Source organism: Melospiza melodia, chromosome Z (assembly GCF_035770615.1).
Source record: "Melospiza melodia melodia isolate bMelMel2 chromosome Z, bMelMel2.pri, whole genome shotgun sequence".
NCBI classification, from domain to species: Eukaryota; Metazoa; Chordata; class Aves; order Passeriformes; family Passerellidae; genus Melospiza; species Melospiza melodia.
The window spans coordinates 20,665,037-20,688,064 of NC_086226.1; the positions used below are offsets into that span (position 1 = coordinate 20,665,037).

At 34.4% G+C, this 23,028-nt stretch overlaps 1 protein-coding gene across 4 annotated transcripts in view; it reads right to left on the minus strand.

Moving 5' to 3' along the window:
* Positions 1 to 1,429: 1,429 nt before the first annotated feature.
* The window catches only part of CHD1 (chromodomain helicase DNA binding protein 1), a 54,831-nt gene continuing 33,232 nt past the window's right edge, over positions 1,430 to 23,028 (minus strand). For 3 of the 4 annotated variants that reach the window (XM_063180855.1, XM_063180856.1, XM_063180857.1), the window contains exons 17-37: positions 22,740 to 22,892; positions 22,190 to 22,261; positions 20,389 to 20,538; positions 19,659 to 19,807; positions 19,327 to 19,423; positions 19,138 to 19,233; positions 18,041 to 18,217; positions 17,719 to 17,879; positions 16,364 to 16,405; positions 15,549 to 15,679; positions 15,023 to 15,161; positions 14,160 to 14,310; positions 13,133 to 13,255; positions 12,626 to 12,763; positions 10,149 to 10,412; positions 9,616 to 9,756; positions 6,688 to 6,866; positions 4,730 to 4,826; positions 4,426 to 4,483; positions 3,287 to 3,497; positions 1,430 to 3,081 (exon numbers count right to left, since the gene is read on the minus strand). In XM_063180855.1, coding sequence (XP_063036925.1) covers positions 2,718 to 3,081; positions 3,287 to 3,497; positions 4,426 to 4,483; positions 4,730 to 4,826; positions 6,688 to 6,866; positions 9,616 to 9,756; positions 10,149 to 10,412; positions 12,626 to 12,763; positions 13,133 to 13,255; positions 14,160 to 14,310; positions 15,023 to 15,161; positions 15,549 to 15,679; positions 16,364 to 16,405; positions 17,719 to 17,879; positions 18,041 to 18,217; positions 19,138 to 19,233; positions 19,327 to 19,423; positions 19,659 to 19,807; positions 20,389 to 20,538; positions 22,190 to 22,261; positions 22,740 to 22,892 — 3,093 coding nt within the window. In that variant the 3' untranslated portion in view covers positions 1,430 to 2,717. The remainder of the gene's footprint in view (positions 3,082 to 3,286; positions 3,498 to 4,425; positions 4,484 to 4,729; positions 4,827 to 6,687; positions 6,867 to 9,615; positions 9,757 to 10,148; positions 10,413 to 12,625; positions 12,764 to 13,132; positions 13,256 to 14,159; positions 14,311 to 15,022; positions 15,162 to 15,548; positions 15,680 to 16,363; positions 16,406 to 17,718; positions 17,880 to 18,040; positions 18,218 to 19,137; positions 19,234 to 19,326; positions 19,424 to 19,658; positions 19,808 to 20,388; positions 20,539 to 22,189; positions 22,262 to 22,739; positions 22,893 to 23,028) is intronic. The other variant, XM_063180858.1, reaches the window with a different exon arrangement.

Sequence of the window (23,028 nt, forward strand, 5' to 3'; positions counted from 1 at the left end):
AAACTTGCACTCACCTGACTCCCTCACAGGCATCCTAACACAGCTGAGACTGTCAGCCTTCCAGCAAAGCTCTTCTTTTTGTTACTGCAAAAATGGGATCAACTACTCAGTCTCAAGAGTAGGTTTTGAATAGGTTTATGAAGATGCTAAAAATAATTTACAAATCAGAATTATTTTGTTATGCAAGGTTCAGAAAGAGTTATTTTCTTTTAATCAGGACAATTACACAGAAGTTCTTACATTTTTATGCAAATTAACAATCATCACTAATCTTTTATGACAATTTTTTCATTTTTAAAAGCTTTAAAAATAAAAAAAAATTACCAATAAATTGGTAGGGCTATGGGCCTGGAAAATACATGCTAGAAATATTGGTTTTGTGTTGGCCATATCCAAATACACCATGGGCGTTTAAGGATAGAAGGTACTTACCATTACTCACGTGTTCTCCACTTATATCTTATGTAAATGGAATAGAGAGTTAAATAAAAGCTTAAGAAACAACTAATTCCATTAACCTTCTCTTCATTCTGCTCCTATCAGCATCCCACAAAATTGTGTTCCTTAGCTACTGCTTCTAGATTGTTTCACTGAATAAAAGATTCAGTGTAAAATTTTAAGAACAAAACTGAAATTTCAGCCGCAGCCACACTAGTTTGTTGGAAGAATAATGACATAAAGTGCCAGCACACACTTGTCCCAACACAGTTCACTAAAACAAACCTTGTTTGGTACAAATGGATAACTCATACCAGGTATTATTATTTTAACATTATTTACTACTCTCTAACAGAAACAAGATTTTTTCTACATTGATTTCTGTATAATTCCTAAGTAATGGTGAGGTCATTTCCTACCAAAAAGAGCTATTGTCACTGAACACAACACTAGGTGCAACACTGGAGATGGAAACAGCTCCTTAAAACTGCTTTGCTACCAGAGTACTTCCCTGGGATCTTATATTCTAAGTGGAGCCCTGCAGCTACCCAATTAGGGCTGTGAAACTCACAAGATATGTCTGTGGATGACAAACTATCTCACAGGGACAAAACAAGCAATCAAGCTTCAAAAGGGCATCAAAGGTACTTATCCTAGGGAGTCTCAAAGGGAGGTCAGTGCTCATGTTAACGCCGCAGGAACTGCCAATCCTTCAGTGAAAGATGCCCGAGTCTTTTGCAAGTCCTGTTGATTTTGGTGAAAGACTCTCAGAAACCAGAATGCTGATCAGACACCACGACATATACATGAAGGATCAAAATATGGGAAAACATAGAGGAGCAGAGAAAAACTGCAGCAGCAGATGCAGCTCCTGCTACCTGATGCCAGGCTAGGTACCTTCTCTATTTATCACCAGGAATAAAATTCAGTAAATCTGGGGAAAAGTAATGCAGTATAGAAAAACACAGCAGAAAACTACAAGACCCACATGTCCTTTTACTTTAAATTTAATTTGTCAGATAGAAGTTATCTATGTACAATCGGTGTGCATTGTAACAATTCTGTCAGTAAAGTCATAATTCAAATCTTCTAAAATACTAACTACCTGCATAGCACATTTGACATTATTGCCCGCGTTGAAGAGGGAACATATGAATTTACAATTAATTTTGATTGATTTGGATACTGAACTGTTCAGGTATTTGACACACCTCCTTTAAAACAAATGCACCTGAAAGCTTTCCAGAGCACAGTTTAGCTAGAAATTTCTTACCATTTCATTACAAACAATCACAACATCAACAGCTTAATACAGAAAAAAGACCCCCCCCTCCAAAAAAACTCCCACAAACCCACCCCAACAAAAAACCAACAAAAACAAACAAACCAAAACAAACAAAAAACCCCCAAAAACCACAAAACAAAACATGTATCTAAAGTATCAAAAAAATGGAGCACTAAATGCAAGTTTCCTTTCCCCATTTTTACATTCTGAACAGTGACTCCATCAAAGTTTTTTATTGAAACATGTACGTACACTGATTTTGTTTCATAACTGTGACTAGAAGTCCTGAGTTGCTGAGGAAAGGAACAGTCAAAAAAAGCCTGGGGGGTGGGGGGGAAGCTCATTTAATAAATTTACAACAATTTACAGCCATTATTTTGTGTTTTGCTTTTATTTTTATTTTTTTGTTTGTTTTGTAAAAAGGCATTGTAACTGATCACAAACAGGAGAAATCCTGACTATTTTACAGTTATAGGTACAGAATTTAAATATTCAAGCTTGTGATGAAAAGCGGCAAGGTGGTCGCAGTGTACAATGTAAACAAGTAGCTTTGGAAAGTGAATAAAGTCCTTGAGAATTCTTTACTAAGAAAAAAAATATTCTCCCCATTCCCTCCTGAAATATGAGCACAGGTCAGTGTTTAAAAGTTCATTTACAAACATAACTTAAAACATTATCAGCCTCAAACCACTTTGACATGAAGAGTGTCATACTAAGATCCAGTCTGAAATGGGCAGTGTTGAGGTCCCTGTAAAAGTAAACATCTTCAATTTCTTAAAAAAAGTGCCACAGCATTTGCAGCACAGTGCAGCATAAACTTTAAATACAAAAATATTTTTCTTCTGTTGGGATAATAGACCTTGCATCCTGGAAAGAAGTAACAATACTGCTACTGATAGAATATCCCGTCTGTATCTTTCAAGTCATGTAAGGCAATTACTGTGTTAATTTACTGTATATGGCTAAAAGAAGGTCCAGAAAAGATCAGTCTTTGTTATGTTTTCCGACTACTCCATGTATGTTCAGGTGTACTTTTGTGATCTGATGAATGTTCAAACGGAGATCTGTGACCGAGGGGAGATCTTGAACCATAAGGAGATCTCTGATCCAGGGGTGACCTTGGGGCACTACCTGAAGCTCTATGGTCCATTTGCCAGTCTGAGTGGTACCTATAATCTCTGGGAGATTTATGATGGCTGTACTCTGAAGAGGAACGGTGATCTGAATGTATCCTGTGGTCTGAATGGGAACGGTGATCCAAATGAACCCGGCTGTCTTTTAGACTCCCTTCCAGGCTTGACCTGTGGTCTCTGCTCCTGTAGTCATCTAACTTCCTATGTTTACTATCACTGTAGTACCTAAAAAACAGGAACTTATTTGTATTAGTTACTGGTAACACATCAAGAGCCACAATTATGTAAAATTGACAGAACTGCATTAGAGAAAGATCATTATTGCAATTTTGTGTTACTCAGAAAAGACTGTTTGGCACTTCCTACAAGCATAACTACAAAAACACAAAGGGAATTCTGACCAGCTTTCAAAATTGCTAAAGAAACTCACCTGCTGTCTTGTTTGTAGTGATCCCAGTCTCTGTGATCTTTTCCATTGCTGAAGGCTGAATAAGGCCTTTTCCTGGAATCATTTTTCTTGTAAGCATCTCCCTGATGCCTGTCCTTATGATGATCATGGTATTGTGACAGATGTCTATCAGAGGAATAGCTGTCCCTGCTACTGTCATCATGGTTTGTATTCTCCTTCAATCTTTCCACATCTGTTTAATAAAGCAGAGGTTAAAAGGAAATACCATAACATTTTTACTTCACCTAATTCAAACAGCACTTCTATCTGTCAGCTGTAAACCAGTATGAAATGGACATAATTTAGAAGAAGAAGACCTAAATAGCTGAAAATCAAATGCAATAATGCCAGTGAACACAAAAAAATCTCAGATTTAAGAGGAAATCAAGATAGAATGTAGATGCATAGGACTTGGAAATGTAGATGCATAGAACTTCTCAACCTCTCCAGTCTATGAAGCTGAGTGTCCAAATGGGCAGTGAGTAGAGTACCTTCAGTAGAGCAATTTTAGATAGAATGGCAGCAACTTCCTCTCTAAGAAGGCATAGACTTAGTATGAGTAATAGTTTAAAGAAACACCTTGTTAGCAAAAAAATTTCAGTGGTATTCCTAAAATTTGTGATTGTTGATTTTAAGTCCATGACAATATACTTGGAAGTTCAGTAACACAAGATTAAATAAAGCACTACATACAAAAAGGCAGGTGTGGAAACATGTGGGGAAAAAAATGAGTGTTAATGACAACAATAAAAGACAGCCCCTGTAACTAACAACTGTGACAGCAAGTCAGACTATGAGACTATAGTCTTTCATCATAGTGATACTGTGACAGCTACAGTCTCAGAATTTCTGGTAAGTTTACAGGTTTTAAGTAGACCTCTTGCCCTCTCCAAAATTTAACACAAAAATAGTTTTTTCTAAAGGATGCTCAAATAACCTGGTAAGTACCAGCTTCACTCTGCACTTTGCTGGATTTCAAGAGCAAATTAGTGAAGGTTTTCGAATTAGTCTATTACTGTGGTACTTAACCATGTGGAAAACAGAACCAGAAGACATGTGAAATGAAATAAACATGAATACTTAAGGTATTTAACACAATAATATACTTGAAAGTTTCTTACCTGGATTTCTAATTACATGTGTATTCACATGACCGCTAATATTCTGATCGCTGTGTTGCTAAAAAAGACAAGTACACTTTTTACACTGGTAAATGTACTTATTTAATATATGTACTTATTAGTAAATCCCAAAGTTCATTTGAATACATTAGAAAAATACTCTATCAAAAGAGACTATTATACTGCAAACACAAATAGCAACTTGAAGTGTATTTCCATGTTCTTCATAATCCTCTAAATCTAATAAAAATTATAAAAATTAAAATATATATTTGTATATTTCAAAACTATTTAAAAATATTACCTGAGACTCTTGACGTTTTTTGATTGCATGTTTATACAGTTTGTGCAGCTTTCTGGCATCGAATTCTGTAAACTTAGAGACAAAAATCCACAAATTTCTGAGGAAAAAGAAAAAAAGAAAAGTTGTAAATCCTCTTTAAATTTCTTTGCCCTTTATTATGTAGCAGAACATGGATTTGACTGACATTATTTGAACAGTACTTCAGTAAACTGGAAATGGTATATAAGCTACACAATATTGCCAAATTGCACAAGAAATGTTATGCGGTTGTAAATTAAATACTTGAAGGACTGATCTCTTTAAAAATTTTTCACTTTTTAATATTTATTGTAAGTACTTCAGAGTGTGAAGTGCAAGGACAATAGTACTAATAAGAATTGTTAGATTTTTGTAAAATTCTTATTTAAAACATAGCTATCATTTGATATATATATCTTCTAAAAATTTGTTTGAATTGTGAGTATTTACCAGTCTGTAAATTAAAAATTTAAGTACCTAAAGGAAGTAAAAATTCTTTCAAATGTGAAATTTCTTACAGGATAAAACACTTGACACAACAAACCTTATTGTATTAAACCATCAGCAAGAGAAATTTTCCACAGACTTTTGAAAGTCTAGTCAAGGCTTTTGGAAACCAAGTAAGAGATGTGAAAGAGAACAGAAGTCATAGGGTAATAAATCTGTGCCAAATCTGTGCATGAAGGAACTGAAGAAGAGCAAAGACAGTTTTTCGCTGTCAAGATGCCAAAATTCTGAAGAAAGCTTTTTCTTCCATGATCACAGGTGAAGTTTTTTTAACAGATACTTATTTTTTTAGTGAAATTTGCAGGTGGAATGCTTAGAAAAGTCTACAGAATACAGTGTTCAGAAATACTTGAAGTGTGGGGGTTCACAAAGCAGCAGGATTCTCCTTCACTGTGATTATTTAAACATGATAATTTCTGTCCACAAGTTTGACTAAGTATGCAGCCAGTCAATGAGACCATTCTAACTTAATATAAACTACAATACTTCTTATCAAATGTAGCTAAAATAATTTAATTTATCTACACATAACATCATAGCATTATTCTCAATAACAGCTCTATTGCAAGTTTCCATTTAAAATAATAAAAAAAAAACCTACCAAAACCTAAGACATGGATCTTGCTTTTGTATCTCAGATCACCTTACTATTTTCAAGTAAAGGAAGTAAAATCAGCAGAAGCAAATTACACTAACAGAATTCTTCAAGAAAATGCAAGACTTAAGAATTTGATATATATATATATATATATATATATATAATCAGAAGATGTATTTTCAAGCATAGAGACATTAACTGAACATTCTGACAAAAGTAAGTCAAATTGCATTAAGAATGTATCAATGAAATACAAGACCAGTAGTTTTTTCTTAGTTTTTTTTATATTGTCATCTGATATAGATGTAAACTCTTTCCTCGCTTTTCAAGTGCATCTGAGTATATTATAATAAATACTTGTCATCAAGTAATAGTTAATACATAATACACAATTTCATTTTAGAGTACATTAAAAAAAAGAAAGAATACTACAACTTGGAATCATACATTCAACATAATTTTAGAACTGTATTTTCAACATGAATTATTAAAAAACCAAAATGACCTGAAGTTGAAAAACCAGATCGTTAAAGGTAAGAATGGTTTTCACTGAACACAGTGGCAGTGACCAGTCCCTAGCATTTGCTGTCAGTGTTAAAGACAGAGATGTCTCCACCTTCTGGACAAAATACAGGGCTCTGCATCAATGCTTGAAGTCAATCCATTACAAGTCAGAACAATGTATAATCACCTTTTAATAGACTCCTATTTAAAACATCAGAAAGATACAAGAAAAGGGGAAAAATAAACAGGAGAAATAACTAAAATCTGCTCTTCTCAAAGGAACCAATTGCAGACTTCCCTTTTTCAAGTAAAAGCCAAGAAAATAACTTACTTTCTCCACTGTTTAATTTGTTCGGGACTTGTGTACTCCTTTAGACACTCAGTAATATGATCCCCAATTTTGATAAGACACTGTCTAGTATGTTCCAGCTGTTCTCTTTCAGAAAGGCCCTTCTCTGGTCGATCAAGCTGTTTCAATGCTGCCTTGACAGGTCTCATCCTTTCTTTGCACTGTAAAATGGAAAAAAGGAATGTATCGATCCAAAAGAAAAAAATTAATTCTCAAGCATGACTCACCTTTTACTGTGATATATAACCACAGGTGAAGACAAGATTGTTAGAAGTCAAATGAAACACAAGGCTGTCTCAGAGGTCTAAAAAATGTTTTACATGTTCCCTTTGGAAGATTATCAGTCCAATTGGAAATTCACTTCTCTATGAAAGCATCAGATTGTATAAAATACGTGTATCCAGCTGTAGAAGGTGCCAATGTGTATATCTCAAACATCAGCAGTCTGATAGCTGTGAAGCCACACTTTTTTCTGTTCAAAACCCACTGCTGTGGGCTTATATGGCAGGTCAGGGACTAATATACTGATTTTCATTCAAAGTGTGTAATCTACTAATAAAACCTTCTAAGCTTTTGCAGACCTGCTCACTTTTGAAGTTCCTTTTTCTTGCAAGCTTCCAGGAATCTAGGGTGATGTCTTCCCCTTAAGGGTAGGACACTACTAGGATATGAGAAAGCACTAATTTAATATATAGGATTTGTGAGGAAAAGGACTTACTACAACCGTATTTTGCAATTACAACTCTGAGCATAATCATGTAGGGCAAGACTTACCACATAAAAAGCTATACAAACTCAATGTCAAAATTAAATATGAGAGTGTTCAGTACATTTCAAACAAATACTTTCTGCCACCATTACACTTGGCATTCAACAAAGGGTCAAAATTGCTTCTCTGAGCATTTTTCAAACCTCACTCCTTTGCAGACATTAGCAGAAGTTAAGCTACCTAGAAGAAAGCTAGTTTGGGTATAGGACCATAAAGGGTGGAAACAACCTCCAAGATCATTAAATCCAAACTCTGACTGAACACAACCATCCCAACTGCACTATATCAAGTTCCACATCATTGTTCTTTTGAACACTTCCAGGCATACTGATTCTATCTCCTCCTTGAGCAGACTGTTCACTGTTCAACCACTCTTTCACTGAAGAAATCTTTCCTTACATCCAACATAAACCTTCCCTGAAGTAGCTTGTGGCCGTTTCTCCTTGTCCTGTCACTGGTTCCCTGGGAAAAGACCTAATCCTCACCTGGCTACAACCTGCAATCAGGCAGCTGTAGGGTGTGGTAAAGTCTCCCCTGATTCTCCTTTGGGCTAAAAAACTCCAGCTCTCTCAGCCACTCCTCATAAGACTTGTGCTCCAGACCCTTCCCCAGCTCCATTCCCTTCTCTAGACTGGCTTCCGCATCAAAATGTCCTTTTTGAACTGATGGGCCCAGAACTGAACACAGCACTTGAGATGTAGCCACAGGGAATGCTTAGACTAGCCACAGATAAAGGTCATGCATTCTTGAATTTTCATATTCTGAATCCAGTGTTTTAATAATAAATCCAGACAAATCCAGTTGGCATGGTTTAAATTGCAGACACTTGCTTAATCATACATCAAACTCCAATAGCATGGTACCCATGACCAAAAGAATATCCTCCTTGTCATCAAGGTCACTGTCAGTTAAGCCTGAACATTTCCATTTGAAAGTGCACTCAACTAGTATGTTTAGACTGCACCTGACCATGGCATAAGGATAAAAACCAATCATCTCCTTCCCCCGTTCTTCCCCACTATATGCTACCAAACCTAGAAAAACCAAACAAATACCTGGAATAGAATGAAATAGAATATCACCATTACCAGGTAAGCATCTAGGGACAACTCGGAAAAACTGGGGAAGCCATTCCATTGCCATCTCATGCCACTAAGGAATCAAGCATTTGGTTTACATATTAAACTTGCCACAGATTAAAGTGGCTTTTTAAAAGACAGCTTATAGAGTGCAATTCTTAAATAGAGAAGTGATCAGAAATATATAACTGCACATGGAAATCAAATTATTTTCTGTCATTAGCCACACTGACATATCCACTTGAATCACTCAAGGGCCATGCTGAAAATCACAGGTGAGTTAAGAATAAACCCATGGACAGTAACTGCCATAATCACAAGAATCCTACTGGTGTTCTCATGGCCAGTACCACAATACACCGAACAGACCTAGCTGGCAAAAACACAGCTGTTGAAATCTGAATGACAAAACAACCACAGCTGTGAAAGTAGCTCACTGATACTTTTCCACGGGCCTCAGCCAACCTATAAAACTTCATATAAATTGTGCATATACATTTTTCTCAAATGTTAATTATATTCTTGTAAGCAGTAGTGATTAAACAGAATTCTTTTGGTATCAGAGACATTACCTCAGCAAGATATTTCTAAGTGCTTTAGCACTGTTTCTTCCTGTGTTTACTAACTAAAGTTTGCAATACTTCAGAAGAGAAGTGCTGAATCCTAGTTTTTCTTGCTATCTTACAAAGAAGAAAAGCATATATTATATGGTGAAGCCAAAGACTCCATGACTTCCATTAACATTCATTCACATCTGCTCTTAAGAAGCAAGATATACAGATGATTCTCATGGATAAATCTTTAGTTAATATTCTCAACCTATTAATCCTACAATCTGTTGGGTTTTTCTATTATCTTGCATATACACAACAAAAATCCAAAATAAAACTGCTAGAACAGAGTCAAAAATCACTTTACTACACTGTCAATAACATTCATTGATCCAAGACATTGCAAAAGATCACCTGTGTTACTGTGCCAAGTAACAGTATCAAGAATATCAGTAATTGTCCTCATTTAGACTATTAAGTATACACAATAATTTATTAAAAGGTGACTTACCACACTGAAAGTTTTCTGATCTAGCTCTTCAGATTCTTCTGATATTGGAACTGGTTCACTAGATGCAGTAATATGAACTGGAGTATCCAGCAATGGAATTTTTTTAGTTTTTTCCTTATTTTCGGATTTGATTTCATTTACCTAAGAACAAGATACAAAAATATTTAACTATATTTTATTTTGGTTCTGCAGTTATAACAGATGACAATACCCATAATCACTGCATTCTCCTAAATATATAAGAATAAAATCTATGCTGACATTCAATTACAGCACATTTTACTTTCTCTGTGAAATGGAAAAATAAAATTTTTTGCATACATTCAGTCCAATTAAGAGCTGTATCACTGAACTTCCCCATTTCAAATGCCTGCCCTAATGATTTCAGGTAGTAAAAGTAAAGCTTCAAATAACATAAAATACTTTACTGAAATGACAACTAATCAGATCCACAACATTTTTTCATCTCAAAATCATTTACAAAAACCTGGTGGCCTTCTCTAGCACTATGTAAGATAAGTAAACCTAGTTACCTTCTCTTCCTTTACTTCTTTTTCTTTCTGTGTGGATTCTTTTACTTTGTTTTCTCTCTTTTCTTTAATATCCTTTTCTTTTAATTCTTTCTTATCCTCTTTTTCTTTTTTGTCCCTTTTCAAATCCCTCTTATTTTCCTTTTCTTTTGTCTCTCTCTTTTCTTCAGCCTCCTTCTTTATACCAGTATCTGGCTCAGGCTTTTCTTCATTTTCTTTTTCTGCTTTAAATTTTTTATGCAGATGTTTCACTGAAACAATCTCATCCTGCAATATGCAAGCATATATGTCACATCAAATTGGGTTCCTATCTATACAAGTTTTGCATAGATTAAAACACTTTTTATCTGTGAATTTTTTTATTTCTGGACATAGATTTATCATATCACCTCTAAATAGAACTGAATGCAGTTGGTCAAGAAATATGAGCACTATGCACTCACTTCCTTGATGTGACAAAGCACAAGTACTGATTGGTGGAGACAGTGGGCATGAGAAATTGTATCCAGTTAACTTGGAATAAAATTTGAATTTGATCCCATTAAAGGCTGTTAGACTGAAAACCTGAAATCTAAAAGGAAGTATGGTTTTGAAAAACTGACCTGGTCAGTCAAGCTAGTCAAGTGATGGGAGATGTTAGAAGACCTCTGATCTAATTAGCTCTGTCCCAATCCCATATTAAACACTCACAGGAGAAGGTAACAGAATCCCAACTTTCTCTTTTCCAGAACTGTTAATTTCACTAGGCTTTAAAAAAATCTTTAATTACAGACTCTCTGTTATGTGCCCATTTAACCTGTTTGGAGGTGAACAAAGTATTCCTCACTGCTCTTTATAATATTCACTGAAAAGGTCTAGGATAAAAACTAATATCCTTTCAGACACAGAAAAATACTATAAATAAAGTATTATTATAACACAGATGGAAGAATCATTATCATGTTTGAATTTATTTGAACATACCAGAGAGGCACATACAGAAACTGCTTATCTGTTGCATGAAAACAGATGAAAGACTGTCTAGTACTTGAACTGAACCAGTTACTTAGAACATGTATGAAGTTATGAGCTCAATCAGGGCTAAGTTTTAGTGTTTAGGTATCAGGGAACTACTTTCTAGCAAAAATCCAATGATTTGATAACTTTTTTGTTAATTCTAGCAGTAAAATAGGTAAGTTTTAGATACTGCACACAGTATGGAATCTATGTAGCTAAAGCCAGTAGTTTAGAAAGGTTGTAGTATACAGTCCAGTATTCAGAAATGGAATTGTTATTCAGTGCCCAAAAGTACTGAAGCGATGAGTACCTGTTATTAACAGAGAGGACAGAATTCTAGGCAGTTTCTCAAAACACAGTTAAGTCCATCAGCTGATGGCACTGTCTTTTCTTTTGAGTGGAGATGAAGACTAACACTCATTTTTTAAAGTAGTCTGAACAATTAATTTGCTTAGTTTTAGGGTCCAGTTGTTCCCATTAATGTACGGGCAACTGTGGTAACATTTGCAGGTCTTAGTCTTACATTCCAGGCAGATTATTCTAGCTATAAACACAGGGCAGTCTACATTGATTTTTTTTTTTATTGCTGGCTTCACATTTTATTCTTTATAGTACAAAGAAAGAGTGATTACACTGAAAGAGTGATTAAAAATTACTATTTTTTCATAGATTTATAATGGCTTTTCTAATGCTAATTTAAACTATGTATTCCATAAGCAGTTTTTCTTTTAGAACAAGCTGACAATTACAATAGCTTGTAAGTGTTTGCTTTAAACAAAGTACAGTATTTTATGGATTATAGAATTGCAGTTACTTAATTCAACTGCTTTCAAATCAGCTGTGACATGGTCCTAAATTTTATCCAAATTTTTATGTCTAGTGATTTTGCTATGTGATGAAGAACAAAAAGACACAACAAAAGCATAATACCAAGATTAATAATCAGAAGTAAAAACACCCAACAAGGTTAGTTTTTCTGAAAAATGAGAGCCATGATGTATACATGAGTTTTCATATGCAAGCCTTGAAATACAATTTTTTATGCTGCGCATTCCAATGGAGCTTGGTGACATTTTTCTCAGCCTCAATAAAAAAGTCTTTACCTTAAGAATCATTACCAGAAGTAGTAACACATGAGCAACATCCACTAGTTTTACAACTGTGATTTGCAATTCTTGCAAATACAGGGCTAATGCTTAAAAAAAAAGTTGAAACTGAGCAATGTCACTGTTATTTAGACTATAATATTTTAATAACTATTTGGAAAACTCATAATTCCTTATTTATTTATTTATGATTAAACTGAAATAGATAGTCTTCCATGTGCTTATACTGATGCAACATCAGTTGTAGTGGCCACGGGAAAAGAATGACATTCAGGTGTTTTAATTTTATTAAACCAAGCAGAAGATGAAATACAAATTGATACTAACAGGAAGAACTGAATGTATGGTAAGTATCTTTACTGTGTGAAAGATACTCACCTTGTTATTCTCATCATCATCTTCATCAGATTTTTCTGACGGTTGTGATGAAGAATCACTTTTTATTTCTTCTTTTAATTTTGCAGCCTTTAGCACCTTATTCTTCTTAGTTCTTGTTTTCCTTCTCTTTGAATTGCCCTGAATGTAAATTGATCTCTTTAATCATGTCAACTGACAGGCATCCTAGCACTATATTTGCAAAGTAAGATTTGGTTTTACATCAAAGAGAGAGTTCCTTTTATTTTATTTATTGCCACTTATGACCACCACTTTACTCAGGACTGCAGACAGAGCTTAGTGCAACAGTAGAGAATACACACAAATAGTAAGAGACTAATACTATATGAAACTTGCAATTAATATCCTGAGTTTGTCTTGTGTTCTAAAATTAGGAATAGAGTAATACTACACAAATAAAAAGTGTGGAACTGAAAAATTAAAAGGATCAGGTGACATGCCAATCAGCATATTGTTTTACCTTATTAATGAATGCCACATTTTACTTACTGCTCCAGCAAGCCTTTGTGCTTCCTTCCTCGCAAGGTCTTTATTCAGTAATTTAATGAGGTAGTCTGCACGGGTCTGTAACTGCTTTGCCTGGGGTTTCTTATCTGGATCATCAGGCAAAATCTGAGGAGAAAATGATAGCATCACAGCTGTAAGTACAGATTACCAACTTCAGATGGTAGCCTGGAGCACATTCCAACTATACTCAGTAAATATATCAGAATGTTTAAAGTGAAGGAGAATTTCATGTAAGTTTTCATTTCTCTCCAATGAAACCAATGCAAGTGACCAATGCAGTCTTGGAAATTGCATCAGAGTTTAAAACCAGCTCAAGAAACCAGCCTCATATTTCTATCTCCACTCTGATGTTTCATCTAAGAAATTACAGCCACCTGTACCAGTCAGTCACAGAACTCCAGCATCTGACTTATTCATCTTCTAAATGAAGCTGCCAAGAACACAAATACATGGTTTCAAAAGCCAGACAAATTAATGAAAATCAGGTGTAGGAATCATGACTAAGCAAATTTGGACACAAACCTGTCTTCTCAAATCCCAAAGCTATAGGTTGTTGTCACTGTCATAAAGTTTACTTCACCCCAGGCTTTTCCTCAGTATCTGCTGCTCACTATTGCTAAGAAGTTACTGCACTAATTCTAGTATAGCTACTCTCAATTGAGAGTAGAAGGCAGCTTCAACTGAAGAACCGGGGGATTAAGCAGGGATGGAGAAACAAAACCAGAACATCTGAAGTAAAGAAAGACTGAAAAAAATCAAATTACACAGAACCAACCACGTGAGAATATGAAAACACACACCGACTGCAAGAAGGCATACTTCAAAATAAATACTCAAGACCCCAAAATTTAGTACTCTACTATGAGAAGGATATGAATTACATATGAAGTACAACTGACGTACATTTTTGCAATTTCATGTATCATAAAATAAGTTCTTTCAGTAACACTACTTAGCAGCATCAATACCTAAGCAAACAGTCCTTGATGAACTATTGTAGACGACATACCTTCTGTGTCAAACTGAGATCAGGATCCATTTTTATCATTTCCCAGCTGCCATAACCATATTCATAGATGCCTATCAACAAATTGGAGTCATCTTCCTTACCCCAGTCTATATCAAAATGAGCAGCCTTAGTGTGGCATGGGATGACATATCTAGAAGAAATGTATTAGAAAGAAAAATACATGATTTTTACATCTGAAACTTAGTGAGGGGAAAGAGAACATACTGAAGGTAATGCAACTAGATTTATTTTCTCTGCTGAGATGCTGGTAAATTTAAGAAATTAATCCAAATATTTATAATAATATTTTCTTAGTATTTCTATAACACAGTTATTGAAATCAGCACTGGAATGTGTTTCAAAGCTTATTAAGACTAAAATATGAAGAACAGATATCTGTCTGTAGCCATGAGCTTTGTGATAGGATCGGCTAGCCACGAATAAAAGCAAAAATTAACATCCAAGTGTTCTAACGAAGTGGATAGCTTAGGAACTGCAATACACAAGGTGGCAAGTTTAGAGGGTAGGAACAACTACTGCTGCACTTTGATACTCCTCTCAAGCAGAGGTGACACATTTAGCTCCTCCTCAAGCCTGAATTCCAGTCCTAATTATTATTAGTAACTGAACACAGTTCATAGTGAATACAATTGACAAATTAAGGCTCTTACTGGCTTCTGTGGCAAAGGAAGAAAAAACAAAGTACAGCTGTGGAGCAGGTTACTGCTGCCAGTTCTTCAAGGGAACAGAGGAATAGAGGGACAATGCTTTTAACAAAATGTTTGAATCAAAGTTGCAAAAAAAAAAAAACTTGAGAAGTTTTCTGCATTACTACTCCCTTAAAAATATGCAAAAGTCAGTACCTTTTTCTTTCTTCTGGATCTGAAGGAATGGATTTGTGCAATGGTGCCAACTCTTCTTCATGAGAGATGACTAACTTTGCATTTACTTGCACTCCTGAGATTCGGAATGTCGGGCCTTTAACCTTCCCAAGTCTACCTCCTTAAAATAAATGACAATGCTATTAAAATATTTAGCTTTACAAATAACATGAGAAAAACGTACAGAAAACAATTATATCTCATCACCTTTTCTTGACCAAATGCTTGAATTAAATGCTTCAGAATTGAAAAGTCCCCACTTAACAGGAGTACATCCAAATTTTATAGCAAATCAAAAATCTATTTCCTTTTTCAGTGGTAAGTCACACAGAAAGGGGAAAAAGTCACCTTACTGTAACTCTGGGTTTATTTAAATTATCCAGTATGCACCCTAACAGTTTTGTTTGTATTTCCCAACAAAACTGTTTTCTGTTATAATCAGAGTGCAAGAGTGACTAATTTTTCTTGTCAATTTTCACTGTCCTCTCAAGCCCCCTGAATATTGTACCTGCTCTTTCTTGTCCAGATGAACTGTCCTTTAAGGCTTTAATGCATCCATTATGTACAAGCTCTCCCAAACGTCTGAGGTCTGTCTCTGATTTATCAACTAGCTCAGCATCTCTAGCTACAGCATCTAACCTGTAATAAAAAAAAAAGACTAATTTTTCTAAGTCTGAAAATTTGGCAGTTGTGAATGATTCCTTCAGACTTGAAAACAAAATATATGATCACGTAAGTTAGTAGTCAGCTGTGGTTTCTGTTTGGTTTACAATTTTGATCCAAGAAAAAAACCTCTACATTACTGAGGTATGAGGACAATAAAACAAGAACTGTAAAGAACCGTAACCCTAGTGTTAAATTATTTCACATTTCTTTAGAAAATGAATCATAAAATCATACACACATATATGTATCATATGATCATATGCACTATAAATATTTGTAAGGATTAACATTTTTAAGGATGGGAAGTTTTTCTTAAAATAGGAATAATGAAAGAAGCTCAAAAATGACAATTGGCAATATGTAAAATGCAAAACTAACAACAGGCTTATCAAACATGAAAAGTGAATGATTATCACCAATGAAGAGTAAAGAAGTCAGCAGATACATATAAAGGAAGTGCTCCTTCAAATGGCAAAGTCTGTTGTGTGGCTGTCTGCACACATACCATACATGAAGAAAAGGAAGATATTACACTAAAGTCACTCTATATTCAAGATTATGTATTTCCCCTACTGCCAAAAGTTTCATGGTACATTCTAATATATATAAAAAAATAGATTCCAAGCTGCCGCACAAATAATAATCAAACAACTTTACCTCTCAAGAGGGCCACCAAATTTCTTGTAACTCTTGATAAACCTAGTAACAGAAAATAATGTTACCATTTAAATACACACTTAACAAATAACATTTGTTTTAAAGTTGCATTGATACAATTGTTAATCTTAGTATAACGCTATGTGGACAATAGAGGGAAAAAAATTAGAGCAGCCTCATATATTCAGATAAAATCAGTTCTATGGGTTTAAGAATTGATACAAATAAAACAATAGAAGATATAATTTATTTCAGAAATCACTTTATTAATTTCACAAGACTGAGGATTCCGCAGCTGTACGTATCTAAAAATGAAAACTGAATGTGGATTTACAGTGAATGAAGATTTCAGACATCATGTTATGTATGGTTATTAAAAAGAGCAATAATTCCAACAGGTAACTGGAAGATTTAGGAAATTGACATGAAAGATACTCTCTGTTCAAATATATAAGCAATGGAAAAAAACTGGAGATATTTGGAGGAGAAAGGAAATTTAATAGAAAGAATTTTTTAAAAATTTAAAAAAAAAGAAGAAGAAGAAAGAAAACTTCTTCAACAATTGCTTGTTCATGCACAAGAATAGCCTTAAAAAAGTCCCAATTTGCCTCACTGTTAGATGAGATAGAAAGCAAAAAAGGATCTTTGAAGTTATTCCTCTAAAACAAATACTCTGAAGACTTTACAGCAATTTAGGGAAAAATTTCAGAAGCAAAGTAGCATTTCACAAACCCAAAAATGTTAACAAAAAGAATTCCTCCTCCTCCTACCAAAACAATACTTCAGCAAATATTTAGCATGTACAGAAGGGATCAATGATAATACGAGTTTCAAATAGGATTTTATATTTTCTTAGTTTTAAAAATGCAGGATGTAACAATTCAATTATAGTGCCAAGAAGTTTAAAATGAAAACAAAATCAAATCAAATTGTTTCATTTGTCACCAAAGAGATGTAACACAGTCTTTGAACACTGCAAGTTTTAGATAAATTGGTGGAAACCAGATTATTTTGCTTGTTAATTTTTAAAGGAAAGCACCCCTTGTAAAATCACTGTCAGTAATTATTCAGTGAAATTACTGTCTTCATAGGCTGCAGGAACTAAAAAATTTAAACCAATCATACATATATTTAAAACCTAATTTTACACCTCATTAAAATGGGTTCAGATTCTTACTATAACAGTTCACTATGTCAGCACCACAAGGTAAAAACAATAAATGTCTAGAATAAAAAAAAACTTCAGGAAAAACAGATTACCAGCTATAGTTTCCAGACTGATAATAATATTATTATTAATAAAAATAATCGTAATTTCTTGTTCCTTTAAATATGCATGTCCTCCCATATCTTACCGCCTTATCTCTGCATCACTAAATCCTTTAATATTTTCTCGAGGAATAGTTCGTGGTCTTCCACGTTTTTTTGGCCTTTTTCTTTCTGAGATGGAGTCACTATCAGATCCAGAGTATCTTCTACTCCTATTGCGTCTTCCTTCGCTGCCATTGAAGCTAATCTGGAATTCCAGAGCAAGCTATGTAAGTAACAAATATAAGCAAGTTTTACCTGCTCTGTCAAAAAAAAGTGTTCAGAAAAAGAAAAAACCCCAAACCCCAAAAGCAACAAACTACACCAAAAGCAACACAGAACTATAATTCAGTCAAAACCAAGAGATACCTGTTTTGCACAGTTTCTCATTCTTGGAAGCATGTATATTTCTTCAAGTTCTTTTTGTCTTTCCTCCTCTTCTATTCTTCGCCTCTGGACCTCCGGAATTATTTCTTCCCAATTTCTTGAATTTCTTTCTGGCTCCAACTCAATATCATCTTCATCCATATTGGAGAAGTTGGCCACCTTGTAACATCAAAATATATATATTCTTATCAAGTCAATACATGACACAATTTAAAAAAATCTGATCAATTACTATTTAAGGAAAACAAGGTTACAGATTCCATATTTTATGCATTTATACACATAACACGTATTTTATCTATATATATGCTGTTGTTTTATAAGATATATATTAAATTTATAAATTCAAAATGTTTCATGAAACAGACTCTAATGAAAGTACTTTTAATCATTTAGGGAAGATAGATTCCTTTCAGCATGGGCTAAGAAGAGACACAAGGAGAATCACACCACTCACACCTGTATGACTGTGGTTTAACTACCTTCAAAATAGGGCTAACAACATTTAAATGCCTGATTTAATCTGAAATTAAACTAATCAAACATTAATACAATGCTGATATAAAAATATGGTTTATTTATATTTTTATATTTTATATGAGTGATTAGCAGGAGAGCTATTTAATAATCTCCTGAACCAAACAAACATATCATGGTCTGCATTTTTTTTTCTTGCACACATAATATGTTTAACTCATAACACTTAAAAATACTTGATATTCCAAGTTTACTTTGGGGCTAAAGGCAACCTGGAGAAATTATCAGTTAAGAAACACAAAAAACACATTGCATTTATTGATACTATAGCTGCTTAATAACAAAGACAGTAAATAAACACTACCTTAAATTCTAAGCATTAACACATTCATAAATACAAAATACATAATATATTTCTATTGTTTATAATGACGGTAAGATATCATGTAGAGGCAAAAAACCATTTTACTAAGAAGTGATACACAGTTGACTTATTGAGGCATCTATTTCGGAATAATCAAGAGTTAGATACATAGAAGAGAAATAATACTGTTTAAAAAGGAAAGTATAATTATGGCAGGAAGGAGGGAACAGAGCCATACCTTGAACTGCGAAAGCAACTCATCTCCTACAGTTAATGGACCTGGCTCATTTTCCCGAGTTTCAGCCCTCTTCAATATTTCATCTATATCCATTTCCTGAGGGTAAAAGAAAGAAGTTTCTCTTTACAATTACATAATTCATACATATTTTGGGCTGATTTATCTACCTAGTCCAGAAGCACTACTTACTTGAGGCTCCTGTTCTTCCCCTTCAGGTTCTTTAAAAAGTTCCTCAGCACCAAACTTTAAAATTGCCGACAACTCCTCCTTATTAAAAGGTGTTGAGCTGAAATAAATGATGTTTTAGGAAAAACATTTTAACTTATAAACTTGCAGTTTTCTATAATCATGAGTCAATTAAGCATTCTTCTTACTGTTAAATATAAACTCTTAGTATATTTGCAATATGCATTTATTATGCAAATAAAAATCTACAAAGACCTCGCATCTTCTGTTTTGCCTTTCATTTACAACTGAAATATTCTTAAGGTAAGTTCGTAGAGAAACAAACATAAAGGTACCTTGAAGGAGTAGAGCCTGTATGTAACACAGTTTTCCCTGTAGTGTCCATTCTCTGAATTACTAAATGATCTAACACCATCTTTTTCTTGGCTCGTTCAAGAATATCTTCTTCTACTGATCCTTTTGTGACTAGTCGATAAATATTAACCTATGTGTATTTAAAAAATAAAAAAATTTAAAAGCAGCAATCTCAGTCTTCATTACATGATTTCTGAACTTTTTAATGGGTTCAAAATATGAAATACTAATTTAATCACATTATCACAGTCTTTACAGAAATGTTTTATATTAAGTCATCGTAGACCTTTCTTTATAAACTTCAGTGACTTGGCACAAGCTTTGCCAGAGGCAATAATGTCATATTTCTAACTGTTACTGTATGTCTTTAGTAAGAAGGAAAGAATCATCTTGAGAACTCGAATATTTAAGCATTGGGGATGTGCCTGATGTAGCAGTTATTTTGTAAAATGACATCATACCAATGAACATAAGACAGACAAGTTGACAACTCTTCTCCCTCTCCCACCCAAATACCACAGCTGCCATATTATTTCTTCCTGTATGGAGACTTAGGAAAAAAGAAATTAGCATTACTAACATTTCTGGAGATATGCAGAAAGTATTAGTTATTCTCAAAAATACATGAGGACTGAATGATGCAGACAGAGGGTGGACAGCTAATGTACAGAACTGTCTTTCAGGTCTGGAGCTTAAACTGAGTGTGTTTACCTGTTTCTTCTGTCCAATTCTATGTGCTCTAGCCTGTGCTTGCAGATCGTTCTGTGGATTCCAGTCAGAATCAAATATAACCACTGTATCAGCAGATGCCAAGTTGATACCTAATCCTCCAGCTCTGGTAGACAGTAAAAAGCAGAAGTCCTGAAATCATAAGGTAGGAAATAGTTTTATATACAATACTAGTAATATTCCTAAAGGAGTATATACTTTATGCCGTATGTGGTGCTACCAAATCCATAATTGTTCTATGCTTAAAGCATCTTTAAATGTAAAGCAAACACTGATTACCAATTTCTTTCATAAAGTTACTGACTTCTCAAGTCAGTTTAAAGGAAGCAGTGTCCTAGATGACGATCACTGACCAAGACATCCCAACAAAACCAGACTGGCCAAAAAATCACCAAATCTTACTGTCAAAGCCTTTAGTGCTACAAAAACCCTCTCCCACCCTCCCTGCCCCAAGCCCTGGAAGACTTAACAGTCATGTCAGAGCAGGGAAAGCACTTGAGCCTACACATAACTGATTAAGAGATAGAAGCAAAAACCTTCTTTGAAGTTCAATGCTGTTCAGCATATTCACGAACAATATGAAAATGGTAAGCAGCAAGGAGAAAAAACCCTGTAGGCAATATAAACTTATTGAGAAGGATGATCCTGTAGAAGGATATTGAGACATGCAAAAAACAAGATATGAAATCCAAGCTAAGGTAAAGCAGGTTAAAAAACTCCAACCAAACCAAATTTTCAGTACAGTTACAGGAAACAGCAACCATTACAATAAAGAAAGAGTCCTGAGAATTGTGTTAAAGATTTTCAGGTAGCCTGTAGCTCAGTAACACAAAAACTCTACAAAATCCACCCAAAAATATTATGAAATTTTAGGAAATAAAAAATAAAACTGAGAGCATTTTTCTTCTTGCTGCGCAAACGCAGAGTTTGCATCAATTTTAGAAATGCATAAATTCTTCTTCATCTCAAAAAATATACAGTGTTACTGCTAAGATTTCAGAAAATGTCAACAATGTCTATGAAAGAAATTTGAAAGAGAGTTAGCTTTTGTATTTAACACAGAATTTGGTCCTTCTCACTATACAAAGCAGAAACAAGCTCAGCAGCAACTAAAAAATGCTGTCTTCATATACAAATTAAACTAAACCAAAATCAATGACCAACCAACCTCCTCTCCCTCAAATCTGAGAGTGTAGGACAAAAGATTTAAACCAATCCAACAGTATGGAATGACATGCCTAATAGGAGTGCTAAATAAGGTACAAATATTCCAGTTCAGAATCTAAAGAATTGTGACAGATGCCTACGTACTCACAGGTTGCTTACAAATAATTGCTAGAAATCAGTACTTTACTATTTCTTCCATGGCATGTAACAGGTGTCAACAAATGAAGACAACGGGAATCGTATTTGAAACAAGTAAAATATGATTGTTTGTGCAAGGATATATGAAGTTAGTTGTACCCATTGCCGAAGGACTTTCGAATACTAACTGCTTAAGTTCAGTACTTTTGTAAATATTACTAATTCCTACAGAGGAACAAAGCTGGAGTTAAAATTTTGCAGCATTTATAGAGCAATCAGCTACCACTTTCCTAATTTATGTGTTATCTACTTAACATCTTAAAAAAATATTACATAAACCTTATACTCTAGGCAGTAGCAATGAATTTCCAACCTTATTGATATATTCCTGACTTTTTTCTTCTCTTCTTTTTTGTGCAATGTCTTTTGGTACTTGGGAAAAAATAAGACAGACTCCCCAGGGAAAAAAAACCTTTACCTCTGATCCTTCTGCATTAAAATGATCCAGTGCTTGTTTCCTCAATTCCCCTTTTATTGATCCATCAAGTCTCTAGAGAGATTGAGAACTACAGTTAAAAAGTAATTTTATATTGTACTCAACATCAGAACAATTTCAATTGCCAGCTGCCAAACTATTACATGAAGGGGAAAAAAGTAAATAAACAGCTCACATCATTTTTAATTCATCTGTTTCACTTCAAAATAACATCCATCATAGAGCCAGTCCCCTCCTGGAAAAAGAAGATATTTTCATCCTTTTTTTTTTTAAATCAAAGGGCTAAAGGCTACATAACCACAAACAAAGCTCAAGGGGACTGCTGAGAGTCATCTTGTCTAAATCCCCTACTGGGGCAGGGACAGCTAAAGCATGCAGCCCGAGGTCATGTCCAAGTAGCTTTTGTACCTCAACAAATTTCATAACCTCTGGAAAACCTCTTCCAGTGCTTTGACACCCTCACAGTAAAGAAAAAAAAAATTAATATTCAAGATCAAAGCTTCTTAGCTGCTACTATTAGCAAGTTTCTTACCTGAAATGGAAACTGACGATATTTCAGATATTCTGCCAGGATGTCCAGCATCCTTACCATCTGTGAAAAAATCAGGACTCTGTTGCCTCGTTCTCGCAGACGAATCAGTAGCTTGTCAAGAAGGATTAGCTTCCCACTGCTACGTATTAAATGCTACAAAAAGCAAGAAACACACATTGCAAAATAAATTAATCTCAATACTAATACACACTGGGGTATGTTGGACATCCATCTGAGGTTTGTTTTTCTTTCTGTTACTGTGGGAAGAAAAATAAAATTTATTATATTC